We start from the raw sequence: 23262 nt of genomic DNA, 5'->3' as shown, positions 1-23262 counted from the left end.
CTGTGGGATCTTAAGTAAATGTTGATGACTCGTGTCAGATTCTTTCTGTTCTTACCTTCTGACCACAAGAATGCAACAAATAAGCATATATGTAGAAGAGTGACCTAAAAGTTCTATATCTGGTGCGTTCTTAAATCATTAGTATACACACTTAAAATATTTTAAAAATTTTCCCCTTTTAATAAAGTACAAAATAATGTATATGGTTCTCTACAGCAATTACTTTCAGCGGGAAGCTGATGAAGATTGCTTATTTCTGTTTATCTCTAGAGGTTGTTAAGGAAGTTTTTTCTCTTCCTCTTGTTTTGCTGCTGCTGTTTTAAGCGTTCTTCCAGGAAAGAAAGACCTGAGAGTGAAGGTATGTTATAGAGGCTGACAGGCCTCCTCTGAAAAGTTGAATGACGATTCTTTATCTTTAGCTCTTGCACGTCCAATGAGTTGTGCTGCTGAGAGAGGGACAGCTTTCTGAGTCAGCGGAGGCCAGGGATGAGGTCAGCACCACAGGCGTGCTCCAATGGTGCTCTCAGGGCGATTCCAACAGCAGATGCTGAGTGGCAGCGACTAAGAAGGGAAGCCACCAGTGGCTGTTTACAGACTGCACTTTAAGGGGAGAAACCAAGCAGTTGCAGCCTACATGAAACAGTTCTCCTATATGGAATAAGAAATAGTAAATGATATACAGTCACTCTGCAAATAACAAGAGCAAGATTACTGTTAAGATAGAATTTGCAGAAGGCAATTTGGTTTTTAAGAGCCATTATGTAGCCTAAAAATGATGTGTTCAGCAAGAAATTTAAGACGGACAGCAACTTGACCTAGGCCGGTTACACTGAAAGCAAGACAAGTGTCTTGGCGGGCTTTCTTCATAGCATTTCTTTCCACTGTTTTTCTTGTATTATTTCAGTCTTGGCCTGACAGAGTTTCAGGGTGTTTGTCCAGCAGCCCGGACAGACAATGGGTTATTAGCTGCAACCTGGGGGAAATAAGATGCAGGTCGGTTGTGTGATTACTGACACATGGATAGCAGAGAGCTGCAGGTGGAAGCCGACATCAGCCTGAGGCGCTATCAACGGGCTGGTTCTCACCAGCGATCAATTTGACGTGTGTGCAACACACGCTCACGCACATATGTATCTTCAAAAGCACGACTACTGTTATCTTAACCCGACTGCTAGTGCTAAAAATTCGGTAGTCGGCCAGACTCCGGCCTGCCCTACTCTGGATATTCCCAATGGTCTCTCTGGGCTCCTGACAGGAGGCCCGGGGCGGCGGGAAGCGGGGCTGGCGGGGCCGCGGCCTGCCGGGCGCAGCGCTCGGCACCCCCTAGCGGGGCGGCGGCGGCGCATTGTCTCCCGGCGGGGTGGAGTTTTCGCCTTGCCGTTTCTCGGCCAGGCCGGGTCCCGCGTAGCTGCCGCGGCGGCTCCGCGGTGAAAGGCGGGCGGTACCGCGGCTCCGCGCCCCCTCCGCCAGCGGAGGGAGGGGGCTGAGGCGAGGGCAGCGGCGCGGGGGCGGGCCCTGCAAGCGCCCGGTGCTCGCCGTCTCCTTGCCGACGGGGGAGGGGTCGGAGCCGCCCCCGTCCCCGGGGGCTGCCGCCGGGCCAGCGAGGCGGTACGAGGCGGCTGAAGGCAGCCGCCGCAGCCTGGCCGGAGCGGGCGGGTCCAGGCTCCTCCCCGCGTCCGCCTGGCCGCCCGCCCTGCCGCCGGCGTTCCTTCCAGCCCGGGCACCCGGAGAGCCGGAGCCGGGTGAGTAGCCGCGTCCGGAGAGGGCTCTTCCCTCGCCGCGGTCCTGCGGAGGGGCGGCCCGGCGGCGTCGGGCGTAGCGCAGGCCCTGCGGCCTGGCCGCGCTTTGTTCCCCGGGCGGCGGCGTTGGAGCCGTGAGGCACCCCGCTCCGTCGGTCGGCGGTTGCCACCCGCCCCTCCCGGGGGGCGGCGATGGTCCGGCCTTGCGACAGGGCAGCCCGGCCTCCCTGGCCGGCGCCGCCTCCCCGCGGCAGGCGGGCGGGCTAACGGGGTTACCTGGCGGCTGGCTGCGGAGCTCGCCTCCCTCCCCCGCCTTTTCCCTACCCCCTTTGTGGGTCCCGGCGGCTGTGCCCGGGCCGGGGGCACAGCAGGTCGGTACAGCTCAGGGGAACCCGCGCAACAGGTTTGGGTATTGTTCGTGCTGCCGCTACATACGTGGCCGCGGTGGCGGGGCCGGGGGGGGGGGGGGGGGGGGGGGGGGGGGGGTTTCCCGAGCGGCCGCTGCCGCCGGCGGGGCCTGCCTTTGTGCGGGCGGCGGGAGGGCGGCGGCCCCCTCCCGCCGCGGGTGTCCCGGCGGGCTCGGGAAGGCAGGAAGGATGGCAGGAGAGGGCTTCGGGCAAGGGAGAGCTCCCCCGGAGGGAGAGACGGGAGCGGGAGCCGGGTCGTCGATCCGCTCGGCTTCTCATGGGGATTTTCCCGGTGCGTCGCCGCTGGTCAGCGCAGCGGCGGGCTGGTGGGGACGAGTCACGGCCCTGTCACTGTCTCGGCGTCGGGCGCCCCTGGGTTTCTGGAAGCTCTGCCTGGTCGGGAAGCTGATTCACTGCTGAAGCTAGTGGTTGCTCAGAGCCATGGTTGCCATTTCTTTGGTTTTTGACAGGTCCATTGTCTAGAAATTTTGCCTTTCCCCCCATAACTGTAGTTTCCCTCGCTACCCCCTATCAGCTTTTTAGCCAGGCGGCTGTGGGAAGGAGATGCTTTAAAGAACCCTTTTTCTTAAATAATTTGAACGAGTGTATGGAAGCAAGAGTGGAGACAATTAGCGGAGAATGGCTCTTTGGGTTTTTTTGAGTTTTTGTAATTTTTTTAGTGAGCAAAATTGGTAAGGCTTACACGGATGGGTGTCAGTAGATGCTTTAGTGAGTTGTTCTTTCATCTTTCTGCATCCCAAAGGAAATACTGGTCTTCTGCATTTTTAGTATTGCAGTGTCTGCATTGTCCTAACGATTGGCTGTTGACTTTGTTCACACATTAAAATTCACTGTGATGAGGAAGTACTGGTTTTCCCCCCCCTTTCCCCATTTTGTGACATTATCTGCTAAGACCTAGTGTACAGTAAATAATGCATTCTGTTATTACGTTATAGAAACAGTGATGGTGATGAACTTCTGTGTAAATAAAGGTTCTCATTTTTCTGAATGTGAGGTTTTTATAGTCTTAGTCCCATTGTCTATACTAAGCAGAAACTTAAGGAGAGAAAAGGGGAAAGGTGAACTGCAGAATAGAACTGAAGCTTGGTCAGAGAGGCCTACTGCTTGCTGGTATGGTGCTAATCATGCTTTGCTCTGTCGGGGAAAAAAATAAAAAAAAATAAAACAACAAACCAAAATCACACCCCCCAAACTAGGAGTAATTACAATGTTCTTCAGTGGTGTATTTTAGGATTTTGTGCAATTCTTTACGTCATAGATTACTACTTGAAAAATCCTGTAAAATCACCTCAGCCAATTGTTTTCCTAAAGTAGCATGCTCTTAGATGATATTTTATTTGCAGTTTAGATGATCTGTAACATCAATTTTCCTAGAAACAAATGAGAAGAAAACACATGTATTTTTACATTTCTTACAAGAATTAGTGCCATGATGTCTCCTGGAGTTGTAGGCTATAATTCTAAATTGGCTGTGGAATCACATTTCTTAGTAAAGCTTACATAAACGGGGGAAATGTACACAGTTTCATTATTTTCTAGCAGTGGAATACAATCAGATGAAGTTCAGCTCGGTCTCAGTTGGCTGCTGCTTGGGAGCGGTGGTAAGGAGGGAACTGGAGATATGTCTGGAGGAGACTAGATACATTGATGGTGAACTTTAATACAATACTACATAACTGTCAAGAGTCCTTAAGAATAGAGTATGAAGAGGAATACCTTTATTCCCCTGTGACTATGAGTGGCTGGAGAAATATAGAACACCTTCAATAGGTAGCTTCTGATAAAGTAGCCAAAGCCTACCCTAGGGTCTTGTAGGGATAAGAAATGATGTTGTAGGCTTTCCACCGTGTCTCTGTTCAAGCTGTCTTGAGCACTTACTATTGATAGTTTTGTTTCTGATCTGTGGGTATGTACTCTTGCCATCTTTTTGAGGCTGCTAGTATATTTTCCTTACTAGAAAACTTCTGGTAATGTAAGTTTTTTTAATTTAAACTTGTTGTGAGAGAGATTACAGTAATGACTGATGCATCTGAGTAACTGTAAAACCTATAAAATGTGTTTAGCGTCTTGGCTTCACCTGTAGTGCAGTGTACACTATTTGAGTTTTTGGGGTTTGTTGGTGGGTGGAATTTGATCAGTTGTAAGGTTTCATGCAAGTATTAAGGCATTTGCTGAGCTTTTATGTTTGATGCTTATCTCTTAATTCTGCATCTTCTAATGCAAATAGAGACTACGTTTTTTTAATTCAAGTTATAATTGGCCTTTTAAAATTTTATAGCAGTGATTAACTTATTTTGTAGGTATACCTTCTTCCTCTTTTCACAAATAGAACAGTGTTAGTGTTTGTTGGTTTTTTTTTTTTTTTTTATTTTGCCTAAAACTCTGTGTAGATTACCTCTGACTGAAAGCACACTACAAGGATTCTGGTTCTTGTTACTTTCCCACTGCTTCCGGTGCTGCCTCAGGAGCATTGCCTGCTAATTATAAACAATGTTGATGTCTACCATATGTTTTGGTAGAAAATACAGGATTCCTGCTGTCCCACTCAACTCTAATGCCTAGCTTACAAGTATTTGTGAATTTATAATGGAAATATTGACTCCCCCTGTCATGTAGTTCTGTAGTAAACCCTTGTTTTCAGCCTCCAAGGAAATAAAATTTTAGATTGAGTATTAACATCTAAAAATATAGTCAAATACTTTTTCATTTAAATTTGCAGAAGCTGGGATCTAGAGCTCAAACTTGTATCCCTAACAGACAGTGTTGTGTTCCAATGCCAATGGTAAGTAAAATCAATGTATTCCAAAATAAGATCTTTAAAATTTTCATGCAATATATTTGTTTCTTGTGAAGCTTTGACACTGATGAACGCTCTGCATAGAACAATGTCTTTGCAATTGGTTTTGCGCAAACTTATTTAGGCTGTAACTCGTGCCTTCTTTAACTTACTTCATTTTTGTCTGGGGACCTTGTAAAATCTTTTAAAGGTGCTGTAACAAAAAGCTTCTGATACTGAAGTTATGTTACATAGTTTAACGTGGATACTATAAAATAGTGTGTCTTGTGTTACAATGTCTCACAGTGTTGGTGTCTTACACAGTAGTGTTTGCAAATGTATTAGAGGGTGTTTAAGCACAAGACTGGAGATACGTGAGTTCTAATTTAAAGACAGAGCTGTGGTTGTGGGAGTAAGGGAAGAAGTTTTAAAAGCATTGAGGTAGTTTATTGCTGCTCTGATTGGGTTGATAAGCTTGTGCACAGAAGAGAAATAAGAGACTAGAGCACCTTGAGTGAGCAAATAGAAAAATGCACTGTCGAAGCTTTTTAATCTTTAGAGTAAAAATGAGTGAGAGCTTTTGAAGTGAGGATATCCTTACGGCAGACTCTAAACTCAACAAGGAAGCAAGTGAAAATCAATATGGAGTGTTGTTTTCCTGTTTCTAGGTGAGAAGATGAGCTGCTGCGTTTTGGACAAGCTGAAGTTTGGAACGCTGGGACATAAAGAACCCATTAAGGAGGAAATTACAGTAGTTAAGAGGAGATGAAGGTATGACTTAGGGCTTTACAGAATCAATGATTCAAGGGAGACAGATGTAAGAATTCAGAGCCAAACTAAACTCCTATGGTGTTGACAAAGTTGAATTTGAGATGTGCTGTTAGAGAGGTATCATGAAGGATAAAAGTTGACCAGACCAAGTAAGGCCAAAAAAAAAAAAAGAAAAGAAAACATGTTGGAAGAATAAGATAAATGGATGTGATGTTAACTTGATGTTTTGGTCACTAAATGGTATGTAGAGCTGAACTTGAGAAAATAAATGACCCTTCTTGAAGGAAAGGGTCAGGATGGACACAATGTGTAGATGAAAGGTGCCATGGCTTATCTACTTTTAGGTGTTGGTAAAAGCGATGGTTTCTTTCTAATCAGTATATCCTCAATGCAGGTTGTCTGTTTTCTCTCTGCTAGCATAGTGTTTGCTAATTCTTTCATGTTATATTCTAATTTGGCCCTAGAAAATAGTATCAGTGGAAAACGTGTGTTATATCTGTGCAAGATGCTCCAGGTAGCAATTTAGATAGCGTGATTTTATGTTCTCTGGAGCATGTGACCATTTATTTATTTATCATGGTGGAATGCTACATGTTTTATTTTGAGGGGATGGGAGAGAGGGAGAGGTGCTGTGGTTACTGCAGGTGGTTGGTGTGGCCAATTTAATTTGTGGTTTGCAGCTGAAATGTTCAGAATTTTTAACATGAGTACAAAAACTGAAGACATCTGTGCAAGTTAACAAAAGATTTTTCTCTTGCGTACTGTAATTCAAGGGCAGCATAGATAATTATTTTTGTATAGCAATGAATTCATGTAATTCTGAAATATTTTGAAGCTTAAAAATGTGAATGAACAAGGTATTTACGTACCAGATCTGGCATATTTCAATCTCTTCTACTTTCATGCTTCGTTAAGATTAGCAAAGTTCTCAAATTACTTATTTATTCCTTATGAAGGGATTTTTATTGTTCTCCTCATTGTGTCTATCTTGTGTGTTGTGCAGTGAGGGTGGAGGGGGAAGCCACTACCATAATTTAAAAAAGAAAAAAAAATACAGAGGAAATTGTTTAGGATGTTTCAAGGCCCACATAAAATCTTATTGTTGAGCTGGGAACTTTTTTGGTCAGGTATCAAACCCAAAGTTTTAGAAATTTGTAAACAGTCGTCTTCTTAGACTCTTATTTGTTTTCTTTTTCTTCTTGTTTTGAGTCAGTTTTCTCCACCTAAAAAGGATGACTTATTCTGTGTTTGCTACGCTTATGTTCACACACCCCACCTTAATTTTTGTCTCAAACAATGCTTTGCCTTTTCACACTCCCCACCACTCTGTATGGCTTTCAGTTTAGAAGAGCTTTTCTTTTTGCTTCCATTCAGTTACAGTGACTGTACTGGGCTGAGAAGTGATTCTGAGGGCCTCAGCCACATGCACTTGTAACCAATGCCAAGTATGTGTATTGTTATGAAGTTGTAGATTGTTTTCTTATATAAATGTTATAAAAGGAACAAGAAGTTCTAATCTGGCACCCCAGAGAAAAGTTATTTTTCATTTGCTCTGGACTGCCAACAGTTGCACTCATCAGTGCAGCTGTTTTGTCTTTTGACTTGGACTGGAAATGTCCAATGTCTTTCCTCCCACTGTCTTAATTAGTTTTATGAAGTACTGAAGGCATAAGAGCCCTCTGTGATCTTTCATCACAAACTAGTTTTGGACAGTTCCTTTAAGAACCGGTCATAGCGTACTCATTTCCCCCAGCTCAGTCTTGCAAGCTTTTATGACTTATTTGTTTTGTTTTGTTGGTTTTTTTTGTTTGTGTGTGTGTTTGTTTGTTTGTTGTAGAGGCAGCTAGAAGAGTATATAATTTTATTCTTCTGTTCATTGATTATTTTTTCCCCCCAACATGTGACTCAAACTATTTCTGTGGGAGAATTTATAGTCCGTGTGATTTCTGTCTTATTTCCACATGATCTCTGACTAAGTAAGAATTTTAAGAGCTGGACCTGAGATTTATTTTTTTAGGGGTGTTAGGGAAGTGTGACAAGGAAGAGAAAACGTCTGTGCAATGCTTTGAACATAGCAGTTCATTTGACCTATTGCTATGTAGAAAGCAGTGGAAGAAGCAACCTCCCAAACTACATCATTTTACATGTTCTGTGGGTACTTGATGCTCTGAAATGAGTTGGGACTATACCAGATGACTGCAACTTCTGTTTTGGCTGCCTGTTGCAAGGGAGGGTATAAAGTAGATCAGTCTTCTGTTGCCTGTGGTAACATCCTCCAAGGGCAAGATATAGGGTTCTGCAGGAAGGTAAACGTGGTGTCTCTCTCTGTAAATGTGGCAGCAAAGAAAATGTGGAGACACATCCAAAACCTGTGACTTATTTTCTCTACTATTCTAGATAAAAGAGGCCTGAGAACTGCTATAACTTAACATATACCACATGTGTTTGGCTTGGCCTGGGGCTGGAAAGGGCAGAAAACTCTAGCAAGCTATTATTTTGTATGTCACGTGTTGTAGCATCGTTACAAACTTTTGCATGTGTTCGTTTGCGTTGGAGCAAGACTGCTGTCTGTGGACATGGCCTTTGAATCCAAAGAAGTGCTATTCTTTGAGAGAGTGCTAATTCCTTGCCCTTCTCATATGAAAAGTCTGAGGTGTCATTACTGTGTTTCACAGCTGTACGTGCAGATGTGATTGTGCATCCTTGGTTATATTGTTTCTGTTCTTGGTACTCTTCCTTCTTTTCTTTCACTCTGATACTTGCTCTAAGTCTGAGAAAAAGCCCTAGCATCCTCTGAAATGAATAGTTGACTGAGATCAAAATTAAAACTTATGAGCTCAATATCTTTTTCTTCTCGGATGGCATAACCTCTCTTATTCACTCGTTCTACATTTGCTGGTTCACTATTCATTATATTGCTCGTCACTTCTTTTTGCCACGCATCTCTTATTTCACTTTTCACAGAATGTTAGGAGGAGGTAAAAGGATGGGAAATGAATATGGTAGATGGGTTAAATAGAGGAAGTAGTTAACAGACAGCTTTTCTAAATTCTATTATTAGCTATAGTTAGAAGATGAAGTGTGTAAGGTAAGACTTGAACCTTCTGGTGAAAATGGGGCTGAAGAAGTGGAGTTTTTCCAAGCTTAAATTTGGTATGGCTTTGGCAATGTGTGTTTGGATCACAGCCTAGCAAACTGTTAACCCTAAGTTTAACCAAAAATAGAGCATATTTTCAATCTGCCCATTCACTGGCTGTCACAAGTTGCTGAGTTAAATTACTAACTGGGTATGTGTAATGGAACTGACATTGTATGGTTGCATTTTGCTTTAAAATTAAACAAATGTATCGACTGATGAAATCAACTGAGTTTGTGGTTTTTATTTTCTTAATCCTTTAGTATGAATTAGCAGGATATGGAAGATCAGGATTTGTGTCTTTGTGTACAAATTGAAAATCAGGCACAATATAAAACTTCAATATGCCATTTTTTATGGATAGTTTTTACAGATAGTCAAAAAGAAAATAAAAGAAAATTTAAAGAACAAAACGGGAAAAAGCAAAAAAACTTGATTTGATCTTCTCTGAATATATGGCGTTACCTTTTCTTCTGAGGTTTTAAAGGGCTCTGAGGTCATAATGTGTTAGCGCTCCTCATAATGTGTTGAAGAGTAAAAACCAAACACTGCATTTGAGTACCTAAGCTGATGTTACTCTGTCAGGTTTTATTGTTATTTTGAAACTGTCCAGCTGAGTAACCCAGTTGCATGTGCTCTTTAATTGAAGGCAGTGTTAACTAAGGGATGCTTACAGCCATTTTCTACTTTTTGGGCAGGATCGATGGGCTTCTCGAATTACCCGAGGGTCGCAGCCCTGGAGACACCTTTGTGTTTTCTCTGTCTTTGTGCTACTTAGCTGTGGGAGAGACAACATCCTTTAATGTAGCTTTAAGGAAGGTGAAATAATAATCTACATAGATAATTGTGATATTCAGCTTTCTCTCTACCTTTTGCACGTGGATTTTATTTCTGTGTGGGACAGATGAACTTTTTTTAAGCTGATTCAGGGAAAGCATAGGGTAATGCTTAGTGTGTTGAAGTTAGCATCTGAACAAACTTGCTGGCTTCAGGGAATGAAGCTGTTAATTTGGAAGGTCTGCAGTTCAGAAGTTGATTTTAAAAGAACTTCATCCTATATGATTGAAGCTTTTTTTTTTCTTTTTTTTTTCTTGCAGTACTTCAGAATGTCTATTGTTATTTTGTGCTATTGTTTGTGCCTGGACTTGCAAGCTGCTACAGTTTTGAATGTAGCTGCCCATCTGCTTCTTCATTTTTTATAGGCTGGTCTGTGGAGTTACTTCTAATATCTCAAGTCTTCAAAAACATTAATGAATTAAACATCACAATACTCTTGTAAAAGGGAATTATATGGAGGGACTGAATGAAGACTAAAAGGGATAAATGACTTGCTGAAAGCCATATGTATATTTCATAGCAGAACAAGGAATAGAAACCAGATGGTTTTTTTCCTAACTTTTAGTCGTGTGCTTAACAGACCAGCTATTCTCTCTTGCTTGATACATGATGAGAGAATGAAGAAAGTATTCATTCTTTAAAACTTGCAGTAGATGCTTGTGAACAGACTAACCTGTTTAAAGACCTTGCACCATGTAGTGAGAGCATTAAATGTTTCAGGTCTAACAAATTTGAGTGAACACGTTTATATAAATTCTCATTGAGCCCGAATTCATTTTGATTGTTAATGTTTTTGATCAGTGGTTCCCACTGCGTTGTTATTTGCAGGGCAGCTTCTCTTCAACATCTTCAGGGCATCTTACTTCTAGTCATCTAGTCAATGTGAGGTTGTCAACTTCTCCCTCTGCCCTCTTTCTTTAGTAGACTTAAAATGGTTTTAAACGGTGTCTGGACGTTGTTTTTTTGTTTGTTTGTTTGTTTGGTTTGGTTTGGTTTTTTTTTATTAGATGAGGCTGAGGCTGTGTAGCAGAAAATGCAGGTTATATACTTCATTCATCAGAAATCATGCACTTTTATGCTGAATTACGCATAGTTCTTACTGTGTGTGAGTTTTGTGGCATTTTAGGATTTTTTTGAAAGAACTTCTAGTTTTTTTTAGACTTTTGTGTAAAACAACATAATTTACAGTCTTTCCAGAGCCTAGGAATTATATGGGATGCAGCCTACCAGGTCGTGATTTGATTTCACATTGGAGTGCAGCCAGAAATATTATTTGCATTGTTATCTGTTCTGTGATTTCTTTTTTTTTTTCCCCTACTATTTGTTTACTGTCTCCCCAGCCTCCCATCCTCCCCCTAATGTATATCTATTTCATTTAAGTTTTGTATTTCAGAAAATTTCCTCCATAAGTGGTATTAGTTTCTGCTGGGGGGTGGGGAGTGGCTTGGAAGAGTTTTCTATTTCACTGGAACACCTTTCAACAAATATTTAGGTTTTAAGTACAGATATTACATGGATTTAGTATTCCCACTTCTCTGTGGAAATCTTCAAAAGAATGGATCCATTGTTGCAGATTAACATTGCTGTGTTGATTTAAAAACCTGAAAGCCCAGGTCATTCTAAACAAGTTCAGTGAAGTTTTTCAACATAGTCCTTTTATTTAGCATGTTTCCTGTATGAGCAAGTTTTGCAATTTGGCATATGGTATTTTAATTGGCAAAGTAGGTTGCAGGTGGGCATGGAGCACTCTAGATTTTTTTTCTGAAATTCAGCGAACAGATTTAACCTCTTTAACTTGTTTTATATCTGTAAAATTTGAGCATATAAGAGTTGTCTTTTGTTTTGGAAGTGATAAAATCCAGCTTATTGGAGTGTTTCAGTTTCCTCAAGTGAAATCTGTTCTCTTCAGTGCTCTTGTCTTTCTTCTGTAGTGTTTTTTTCTATTTAATGAATCCAAATGCCTTTTTTTGTTGATGAATAGACACTGGATCTGTTTCTTTCAGCGAAATAGTGGTACGACATCAAGCAACACATCATTCTTTCCTCATTCTAAATTGAGAGCTTGATGGCTTAGTTTAAGAGCCTGTCATTTCCTTTTTCCACCAAACAAGTTAAAAATATTTTACATTTTATTTGTAGGTCTAAATATACTTATATCTGCTTGTTAGCAGTGTACCTCTTTAATATACCCTTGATAGCTCCCAGTGAAGAGTGGAAATTGTTTTGTGAAATTGTTTCACTTTGAAATATTAAAAAAAAAAAAAACCCAAACATTTAGTTTAATTCATCCTGAGATTCTCTGGACTCTTAAAGATAGAGAAGGATGTTAAACCTTATTTTTAAACCTGAAGATTTTTTTCTGGCATGTTCTGATAACCTGCTCTGGTGAGAGTTTTCTTTTAGAAGGAGCACATCAAAGCTCTCACAGAAGAGAGGTAATTGAAAACTTCAGGAGTTTCTGGAACAAAGGCTAGGTGTTTGAAATTATTGGCAATTGTTCTGACTCACCTCTCTCCACTCTGACTGAACAGAATGCTGCTTTTGGTTCCAGGAAATACCAAACAAAAGAACTATTTTGATCTGTGGACGGTGCCACTACTGTGGCAGAAAGCCAGGTGGTGCTTTCATATGAAATAAGTTGGTCTTTTCACAACAGCAAAGAAACGTGCTCCCTAGATTCAGTAAGTTGAAGCAAACTTTTGTTTATATGTCAAAGTATGAAGATAATGAAGAGTGTGTGTATGTTTGGGCTTTCTGCATTGATTATAATAAAGAGCCATTTGTAATAATTTTGAGATATAACCTGGGGAGGAAAGGAGAAAAATCATTACCAGGTACATGTTCTACATCTTAAGAAAAAAAGATTACTGTCAAATTTAAATAGCTTACACAGGGTGGTTCGAGTGTGGTGGTTGAGGGAAGAAAATGACTCCCTGAGTCATTCTTGCATTTTGTGTTTTATGCAATAACCTAGAAATTTTTGTCTGAAGCATGCAGGAAGCTTTAATTGGATGCTTATTTGAGTAATTGTTTAAAGTGCAAGTTGTCTTGGGACTCTGTTTCCTGAAAGAACTGAAACTTATTTGTTTCCTTCTGTAATATGGAAAATGTGTATTTTATATAATTGACAAAAATGACACATCAACATGGAGATTTTGGAATAAGGGATGGGAACGAACATTGTGAAACATTACACATTGGAACAGAGAGGGACAGTAAAAGGTCGTTGAAATATTATTTCTGTTTCATAATAAAACTAATCATTCTGCTTTTTTTGTTTGCAATGAAGCTTGTTGTTTAAACAAGAAAAGGAATACCTGTTCTGCTTTAGATCAGGCTCTCTATTGGGAGTTCTCTGGGTTTTGTTTTTTTTTTTGTGTTTGTTTTGGGTTTGGGTGTGTGGTGTGTTTTTTTTTTTTGGTGTGTGGTGTTTTTTTTTTTTTTTTTTTTTTTTTCTCTTCCTGAATCATTTATAATTTTGATCCAGTTAACTCCCCCTCCCCTCCCCGCCAACCCTTGGAAAATAAAGTTATGTTTGTGTGTGTCATGAATGCTGAAGTATCTAGACTGAGAACTCCAGGTTGCAATCTGAAGACCTGTGCCTGGAATTTAAGGAAAAAAAACAAACCCTTTTTTCATTTTGATGGGATACTGGTGCATATCTTGGTTTGCATATTTCTATGCAGGATTAGGTTTTTTTGTTATGGATTGATTTGTGCAAGTATGAACACAGAAAGACTTACAAGCAGATGCCAGTTGTTACTTTGTGTAGGTTGGAAGAGAAGGTTGCAGTTCAAGCGTCCTGTTGATTTGTCAATGAAACACAGAAGCTTAATCACTGTGAATTGCAGTTCATAAAGCAATAAAAATGGAATGAGAGTAAGAGGAGATTTGGAAACAAAAGGAGCAGAAGCATTTCCAGCTATGGGTTAGACATACTTATTCTGGCTGTTGGATGTTTTTCTTTAACTGAAGATATACTAATGGCAGGGTAATGGCAGTATACTGACATAAATGCAGCATAACATATTTAAATAATTATCATATTCCTGGTAATGTGAGACAGACTATGCAAAAGTGCAATTTTATTTACACTTTTTTTACACCTGAATGACTGAGCAAACAGATGATCTACCTGTAAATTAATTGTAGTTTAATGGGGTTGGGAAATAAGTTTTTATATATATAAATTATCTGTGTCTTTGCTTGATATTCGTCTTTGATTTTTTATTTTTTTTTTTTATGAGGGGAAGAAATCTTTAATTAAAGACTTCCAGGGAAAAATGCATATGATAGTTTTCCTTCAGTTTTTACAATACTTTGAATTTTGGTTAGAATGGTCTGTACTTCCTTCAGAAGAGTACAAAAGTGTTTTGGCCAGTGCTTGTTCCAGTGAAACATTGTAATTGATTTCCCATGCTTGACAACTTTAACTTCTTGTGTTTCAGAGCTGTGAAAATTATCTGAAGTAGAATGGAAGCTTCAGTAATATTACCCATTCTGAAGAAAAAATTGGCTTTTCTTTCAGGTATGGTTTCTGTTTCCTCAATTGGTTCCTCCCTGCTTCATTTGGATGGGATTTTTAGGTTGGTTACTTGTATTTGCTGGATGTGTTTAACAGAAATATCTTGTTGGTTAGCGCTTTGTCATATTTCAAAAGGATCTCTGAAACTTTTAATCTAGTAGCCAAGCTATTGCTCTTGGCATTTAACACTTGTTTTTGCTGTAGCCTGTAGCTCAACCCACAAAGTTGAGGTCATGAAGTTTCAGTCTATAGCAGACATCTAAGAATAAGCCTTTCTGTTTTTTCATGTGGTTCTAGAAATACAGAGCGAATATCTTCAGGATTTTCTTTAGAAAATTTTTCCTTCCTTTCCACTCCTGTCTTATCTCCCTCATAGACACAGATGGAAGCAGAATTAGCCATGCATTGCAATAGTTTGATTATTGCCAAGTAGTTACTTCAAGAAAGGCTGCAATTATCATTGTATTTATTAAAACTTCTTGAATCCTGGGTTGAAGGTAACTTTCTCTCTTCCCCATGCCAGAGAAAAACAAAAGAGAATACTTAAAATGATGAATGACATTCTCTTGCTGATTTCACTGCTGTCGTAGATAGTTGTGTTAGTTCTTGATGCTTGATTGTCTGCTCTAGGGTAGGTAGATAACTTGCAGAACAATTCTCAACTTCACGAGTTGTCAAGTGTTGCCATAAATAAATATTCATCTGGCTTAATTTATTTTAGCTAGTCTAGTTTAGCCTGCTCCAGTCACTTGAGAAATGAAACCTGTTCCTTTGTTAATAGAACTTGTTTTGCTTTGAATTTGCCCACTGTCCCCAGCAACTGCAAATCAAACAAAACGAACAAAAAGAACCCCAAAACTCAACCTACGTTAAAGCCTGGGATAGTGGGCAATTTCTTCCATAGTAATAGCAGATGCATGGTATGTTGGTTGGTCAGCATTATACCGCAAGTGGAAGTTCTCATTAACTAGAGTGCATTTTCAGTTTGCTATTAAAGCTGCCTGATCCATTTCGAAATATAGATGTTCTTAGTGGAAAGTAATTTGTTGAATTGCAGTTTAAATGCTAGGAATCTTTTTGAACCTACATATTTCTAAGCAGGTTTGACCTTTTTTGAATTGTGTAGTATTAATGGATGCTTTAATTTAATGAATGGTAAAGATTCATGCAGTAGTTCTTTTAAGTGTTCTGCAGTGTAAGTAAACTGATTTTTCTGTTGGGTTCCTTTATTATGTCTCTTTAAAGTAATTTTATTCCATATATTTTCATAAATAAAAACATATTAATGATTAAAAAGAAATAATCAGAAAAATTGTATTTTAGGAAAACATATTCCAGTGTTAGTATGTTGAAGTCTCTTGTCATTTTTGAGTTAAATTGGTACAAATAATGTTGGCCCTGCCTTCTTTTTCTGGAAGTAAAACAGAGTGGTTTGAATCAGTGCCGCCTCAGATTTGGAATCCATGGCTGTATAGCTTTGTGGTGCTGGGTCATTACAAATAGCAGGGAAAAAAAAAGGCAAGCTATTGACTCGGCAAAAAACCTGAACAACCACTTTGGTGCAAAATGAGTTAAAAAATTCTGAGTAACACTTCTGAGTTACGACATACATCATGTTAATTTCCCCTGATTTTATTTTTCAGGTTTAGTTCTAAGCCTAAAGACTCAGATGGTCTGAGTGTAGTGCTGCTTTGTAAGAAAAGGTCGTGTTTGCCGGGACTGAAATCATAATGTGATTGAGTTTATCTTGCTAAACATTGTATTCTGAAGGTGGTGGTAAATATTTATACAATCTTTAATTTTTAGAAAGGAGTTACAAATAATACAACCAAGATCAAAGAACAACTTACTTTACAGTTTAATTAAATAATTCTTATAATTTAGTGTGTTAGTATTGGGAAACATTAAACTACATCCATGATAGCCATCAATTCTTAACTGGTAACTTTAGGTAATATTCCTTTAAAGCCCCATTCAGTTTTTTTCAGTATTTCCTCTAAAACCACAATTTTGAGTTAAAGTGATTCTTGGACCGATAAAGATATACCAGTTATCTTTTACATAAATGACTGGCCATAATTTTTCACCAAGGAAAAGAATCATCGATAACTCCTACTTTGTTCTCTTTTTGTGCTCTGGCAGGTTGGCAGAGTATTTACCTGATCTGTATATACTTCAGTGCAAGAAAGCTGCACAAAAATCACAGTGCAGGCAGAATACAGATGTTTGAATCTTTTCTAGTAGTGTTTACAAGCTGGGGGAAAACCCTTCAGTTGTTACGCAAGATGACTTGTCATGAAACTGAATAATTTAGAAAATTACTGTGGTCTTTTTGTGAAATGTCAAGAGATTATAGTTTTTGGATTTGGTTTGTGGTTTGTTGTTGTTTTTTTTTTGGTTTTTTTTTTGTTTTTTTTTTTTTTTAAGTCCAGCAAATGTTTTTTAAATCCAGGTGTACAAGTGAGAATTTCTGTGTATCTAGTATCTTGCATGAGTGGGATTCAAGTGCCAATTCTAAACTGTCTTTAGTTAGACCCTGTTGGACACTGGAGGCTTTCAAGTCTGTAAACAAAACTTGAACTACTATTAATTGCTTTTGTGGGGGCTGGTGTTTGTCTCATGAATCCCAAAGTAACCTCAAAGAGAACAAGTCCCTTCTGGTTATGAATCAGCTGTAGTAAGACTAACTTGCTATAAAAGCAAGAAGAAAACATGCTTTTCTACAAACCTTTCCTTCCCCAGCCACGCATATATTCATTAAAATGAACAACTGTAATGCTCCACTCATGAGTTCATGGGTAGGGGAGGAGAGGGAGCATTAGATACAATTCTTACAAATATGTCATTCAGTAGAGTCCTGAGCTGCTGCCATGGCTCATGGAGTTTTGGACCCTGGAAGGTTCAGGGTGACCCTTCCGCTGTTCTCTGTCAAAATATCTTCATAACCTCTTGTGTTCTTACTTTTCCTATCACAGGCTCACTCAGTTTGGTCACGAAATTCTGTCCAGACGAAAGTCTGTGGTTTTAATTTTTGTTATTACTTGTGGCAGTGTTTTCTTGCTTCTCTGCTCCAGTGACTTTTCATAGTTCCTCAGTTTTACAATGTGTAACCCATTTTTGAAGTTGGCTGTTGCATATTTTAGTTTCAATGAAATTATTTTCTATATTCCTAAAAACTGCTACCCTCTCTTCTCTGATGATTTCTTTATGGATAAGGAAAGACCAAATGATGCCTGAACATTTAAGGAAAGGCTTCTTTATTCATTTTAATGTTTTATTCTTGTTGAGAGATGGTAGCTAACAAGCTACCATTGAATCAATATGGTTTCTGAATTACTATTTTATATCCACAAACTTAGCATTTTCCTCTTACTTGTTGGATTTAATGCGTACTCACTAAGTGTTGTAACAAGTGAAGTGAAATTCTTTTTTCAGTCCAAGTCTACCGATGAAAACAAATGTCCAGTTTTTAAAGCATCAAGATATTTTTCCTTCCTTTTTCTCCTGCTTCCCCATTCCAATTTTCAGGCTTTCTGTCATTCAGAAACAGAGAAGGGTGAACAATCTGTAAATAACTGTTGCTTTAGACTGCGATTCCCTCTTATTTTCTGCGGAAAAGATCTGTCTGTTTGTCCTTTCTCTTATAGCTCCACTCTTTAATTCTTTTGTTTAGAAATATAGTTATTAAAAAGTGAATTGCTGTTTTCCAGCAATGATTGTCCCCAAAAAAAGAGAAAGGGAGGGGAGCACAACTTTGCAATGGACCACTTAAAGCAGTAGGTCCTTTGTGAAGATATGGAAAATACGTGTGTACCAGTGGATCTTTAATACTCTTCAGGGAGTTTGTACAGCTTTGGAAACAAGGGGAAAAAAAACACCTATTGCAATTACGATGCCAACATATGTTGTGTTTTATCATTATCTTGCCTGTATCATTAATGGATGGGGGGAATTCTTATAAAGTTATGTCAATGTATGTGTATGCACCTGCGTTAATGTGCTGTGCTCGTGCGCTTTGTCTTATTTCTCCATAGCTGTTACAATTCTGTAAAAAGTTTTTCTTAGTGATTCAGTAGGACTTCAGTTCTACCAATATTAAGTAAATTTATGAAGCAAAGGCATGATATCATGGCTTTACCAATGTAAATAACACACTTAATTTGAGAATAAAGGTGTTCTTTCTCAGGTTACAGAAATTTACTTTGCTGCGTTTTCACCCCAAGTAAAGCTGAGATTATCGTTATCTTTGTATAGTTTTTCTAAAATGTGGAGAAAATCGTTAAAAACTGCCTCCTATGTGTACTTAAATGGCTCCGTGGTATTTTTTTTAATAAAATAGCTAATATATTAAAACAGCCTAAAAAGTAATATTAAATAAAATGGAAAAGTCTTTCAGCTACTCCAGATTGCAGAAAACTTACTGTGAAACTGATTTTATGTAGAGATGGGTATTAGTTTAAAAAAAAAAACCTCTCAAGGATTAAAAACGACTAACCCTAAGCTTTAAGATGACTGAAGTTGTGATTAAACTATAACCTCAAGCATTATGTCTTTCTGGAGTATGTTTGGATTCATTAATGTTCTTCACTTCATGTGCAAATTCCCATCCCCACTTCTCCTATCATACTTCTCTTCCTGTTCTCCCCACCAAAAAATCCACCAAAATATTTGATTGGGTTTTGAAATTAAGATTTATTTTCTTTTTGCTGGTTATAGACATTAAAAGATCCAAGGGCAGTGAGGAAAAAAAAATAGGTAAGGTGGTTTGCTCAAAATGATAAGTACTTGAACTAGATGCGTTGCTCCAAATTAAATGAATATGTCAGCTGCCTTTGCCTGTTTTACTTAATCCTCTAATGAGTCAACAGCTATTTAGGAGCAAATGTTTTGGTCTCAAGGCCTTCTGCCTTCAAAACATCACCAGTCATGCTGTATCACCCTGTACTTGGAGATGTGATGATAATAGAAGAGTCAGCTGCACACCTTCACTCTGCAGTATTTACTGAGAGACCCTTTCAGAGAGCTGTGTCAGTATGTGTCAGTGGATTTGGCTTCAGTTCCAATTTAAGCAATGAGTAAGAACCTAGTCCAAATCCATTTCGGTTACTGCTTCATACCTGTGTGACTCAAGTCAATCTTCTAGAAGAAAGACCAGAAGAGAAAACTTCAGCTTTCTTTAAAGATCCATTTTTTTCTTTTTAAAACTGTACCTTTCCAGAGACTTTCTTGAGACTCTGTGTAGTCAAAAACCACCCAAACCACAGTTTTGGAACAGTCTACCGAAATGCAACACATCAGCATCACCTAATACTTGATCTTACTGGATCTCATAGTGGACTTATAAATGTGAGGCCAGCTCTTTCAATATTTGTGTTGCTGATATTGTTTGTATAACTTTTACCAGAAAAGTTTGAAAATGCATGTTGAAGATTAAAGCAACTCATTGACAATATTTGTCTTATTTGTGATGTGACTGTTATATGTTTGTAAGTAGGTCTGGAAATCTTTAGCGTTTGATATATGAACTGCCAGTTTAGAGTGTGTGCCATGGGCAGCCTTTATGGTACAAGGTTGTCCTTTGTGTAGTCAATGTTTCTGAGAGGTGGTGTGTTCCAGTTGGAGCTGCTGGGAACATGCTCACCTTTGGAAGCTTACCAGCTTTCTGACAGGCTGGTAGTGTAGAAGTTCTAGGAGATAGTTTTTAACAATGAAATCTAGATATGCAAAAACAATGCTTCTGGAAAACTTCATTTGTGTTGTTTGTTTAACGTATTAGAGGAAAGACTATGACAGCTACAGATGTGGTCTGTGCTCTGAAGCCTTAAATACCAATGGGGTGAATGAATCCTCACAACTGAGAGGTGAAATCTCAGTTGTGATTTTCACAGCAAATTTAAAGATTACTTTTATGATGTATTTTGAGACTATGTAACTACAAAGTATTTCTTTCACTTTAAAGCCATCACATTACCTTTCTAATGACTCTTTCCCCCAAAATAGGAGGGAAGGACAGAAGAAGTGGCCTCATTCTCACAATTCCATTATGCCTTGAACAGACGAGTATGGATGAGCTGAGTGTCACACTGGACTACCTTCTGAGTATCCCAAGGTGATTTCAAAGGCATTCTGTTCAGGGCTGCCTTCTTTTCCAGTGGTGGAAAGGATCTTTTTATTGGTTTTTCTTTTTATTTGCCTTTCAATACCAAATGAATATTTATTTAAAATGTGGTACTGTCTGACTGAATTAGAAATACATCCCAATGAACTTAAGGGATATCTACTAAGGCTTGCGTATGTCCTTTTATTCTTTGTATCTCACTTTGGTTTTTTTGTCTTGTGTATTTCCTCACTCCTTTCTTGTGATATCTCTGGTAACTTCTTTTTAGTGACAATGCACTTAAATTACTATGTAAATTAATGAGCCATTCTAATGAAACTCCTAAGCTTGCAAAGGTAGCGTTGACCAAAGTAAAAAACCTTCCACCTTTCTTTTTTTGCTACATGGCTAGTCTTTGTAGCTTGTAGTGTTGTAGTGTGCAGAGTCTAAAAACCTAGGAAGTCTTACTGAAGTTAGCAAGCAACTCAAATGTTTAAAATGAAGATACTGCTTAAATGTGCTGAACTGCTTAAATGTGCTGATACTTGAGTATCCTGTCATTCAGACCTTGCTGTAAAATCACTGTTGATTAAGTTCTGCGTATGTAACCCTGTGAGATTATAGTGACAGTTCTTGTTTCTAGCTTAGTTAACTGCATTTTTTTTTCTTAAGATCCAGAGATCAATCTCTATCAGAGCTTTGTTTTGTTCTCTTCTGCCATGGACTTAAAAAGGCCTCTCAGATAAATGGTTGCTTTTGTATCCCTTTAAATTCCTCTTCTGGAAACAGAGGAGCAATGGCGTAACTAAAGACTGTTTAGTGTATTTTGCTTATTACAATCTATAAATGTTTTCAAAACACAATTAAATGAACCGACTTTTTCTAGTTAAGACTGTTTAAAAAAAAAATTCTGATTGGGGAGAGAAGCAAAGAATAAATTCAGGTTGCTTACCAGTAAAACATCAATAGGTATATGAGTCTATTGCACAATGTTTTAGCTGTGGAAGTTTTAGGGTTTTTCAAACAGCTTGTCTTTTGTAAAGTGATGAAAATCGCAAATGTTCATCCATGCAAGTCATCTTATTGACTTAAGGACTTGGCCGTATTTATGGAACAGATGCAGGCATTGTTGTTCTAGCAAGCATTAATTGTTCCACAGTCTCCTTCTGATGTATGTTTTTACATATATTAGTGTAAAAATAACTGTCTGAAAATTCAATTGAGGTACTCTTTGTACTCCATACAAACTGGGAAATCTGTTTGAAAGCAAAGTTCCACGTTTCCCACATCTAAGTTCTGTTTGTCAGTTGTAGGAAAAAATGACCTCTCTTTTATGGTGGCAGTATGGAAAAATCATTGTCATTTTTGTTTGTGTGGTGTTTTTTTTAGTGGGAAATGCAAACTTTTTGGCCTAAGCTCTTGCCTTTTTTGTTCTGGAAAGACTTGCTCAACAGTATATGAAAAAAGGAGCGGTGTGGGGAGGGAAGTTGTCCCAAACCCAGATAGCTGTCCAAGAAACAATAATGTTACTTTTTTTCCGCCCAAGTTCTATGTGTAAGGTAACCTAATATGTTTAACTTCTAATTCAGTTGTGAGTGACATATGTTGTAACTATAACTGTTTTGAAATATTCATTCTGGTGTTGATGGATAGCTCTGTCCAAAATTTAAGAGGCATAACTGTAGTGTCTTGGGTAAAATATCTTTGAGGGGCGTGTGGGGGGAGTGTGTGTGTGAAAGCTTTCCTAAAACGTCAGATGACTTATTCTTAGTGTTTAAGTCTACCTTTCCACCTTTCTTTGCTATTTAAAATTCACAGATTCTGAAGAGGCCTCTTCAGAATCCAAGAAGAATAAAAATGGCAATGTATGCTATTGTCTGCGTATACTAAAATTTGCTGCATTTGTTGTATTCTCTGTATTGTGGCTCAAATTGAAAGTGTGTGGGATTTTCTTTTATATATTTTATTTTAACTTTCCTACAAACATTTACATTTGTGTTGGCTGAACTTTTCAGAAGTAGCAGTTTACTTTTGAATTTGGTTGCTTCTTTGGGTGTTTTGAGTTTGTGGGTTTTTTAATAGGTTTAGTAGTAGAGAAGAGCAGATGCTGATATTGCTAGTTTCCAGTGAGCCTAAGGAAGCCATGTCTCAAGATGCTATAGTAACACCATTCATCTTGTTCTTAAAAGTAGTGGTAGTGTGCCTTGTGGTTTCATTCTGATAAAATATTGCATGCATAAAGCCTAAATGTTCAGAGTGCTTCTAGAAAAATTATGTGTGTGAGCTTAGAGGTTCCTTAAAACCAAAAGCATGTATGGATTGGCAGCCAGGTTGATTTTTTTCTAAATAGACTAGTAAGAGGCCTTCCCCCCCCCCCCCTTTTTTTTTTTAAATTGCAAGATAAATTTGTCTTCCACCCGTACCTGATGAAGCTCAGCTTAAACATGACATAAATACAAAATAACTACAAATTTTTTTGTAGTGAAACGTAATGCTTACTGTTCTGTGCAAGTTGCTTTGTTTTTTGTAAGCAAAGGAGATCACAGACATGGCTTTGTTTTGTAATTGCAGATTTGGGTGCTAAAGGTTACATTATGCTTTTCTGCCTCATGTAAATGTCATGGGTTTTAGTTACTTATAACTTTGCTGGACACAAAAATTTCAACCTGAGACAACCTGATAGCTAATGTGGTAACTAATGCTAAAATTGTGGGCTCACTTCCATGTCCTCTTCTGGCTGCTGCCATGCTGGTTGTGAGAAGGTGATGCTTCCCAGTTGGTGGTATCCAGAGGTTGCTGCCACCATTGAACACTGCCCAGCTGTTGTTGTGAGCACCTTGTTGCCAGCTTCAGTTAGAAATGAGCCGCAGAGCTCTTTGTGGGAATGCACTAAGAGTGAGGAAAGTTTTCACTATTTTCTCCCATTTGGTACTTGAGCAGAAGTACCTTTGAA

General features: G+C 38.9%; 1 protein-coding gene across 1 annotated transcript in view; it reads left to right on the top strand.

The window, feature by feature from the left end:
• The first annotated feature begins 1605 nt into the window (after positions 1–1605).
• The window catches only part of SESTD1 (SEC14 and spectrin domain containing 1), a 59201-nt gene continuing 37544 nt past the window's right edge, over positions 1606–23262 (top strand). Inside the window, exons 1-5 of the mRNA XM_082484130.1 lie at positions 1606–1742; positions 4887–4949; positions 5612–5714; positions 14136–14215; positions 20213–20321. Coding sequence (XP_082340256.1) covers positions 14161–14215; positions 20213–20321 — 164 coding nt within the window. The 5' untranslated portion in view covers positions 1606–1742; positions 4887–4949; positions 5612–5714; positions 14136–14160. The remainder of the gene's footprint in view (positions 1743–4886; positions 4950–5611; positions 5715–14135; positions 14216–20212; positions 20322–23262) is intronic.

Source organism: Vanellus vanellus (genome assembly GCF_965231255.1).
Source record: "Vanellus vanellus genome assembly, chromosome: 5".
In the NCBI taxonomy this organism is placed as follows: Eukaryota; Metazoa; Chordata; class Aves; order Charadriiformes; family Charadriidae; genus Vanellus; species Vanellus vanellus.
This window is presented reverse-complemented; position numbering and strand designations above follow the sequence as displayed.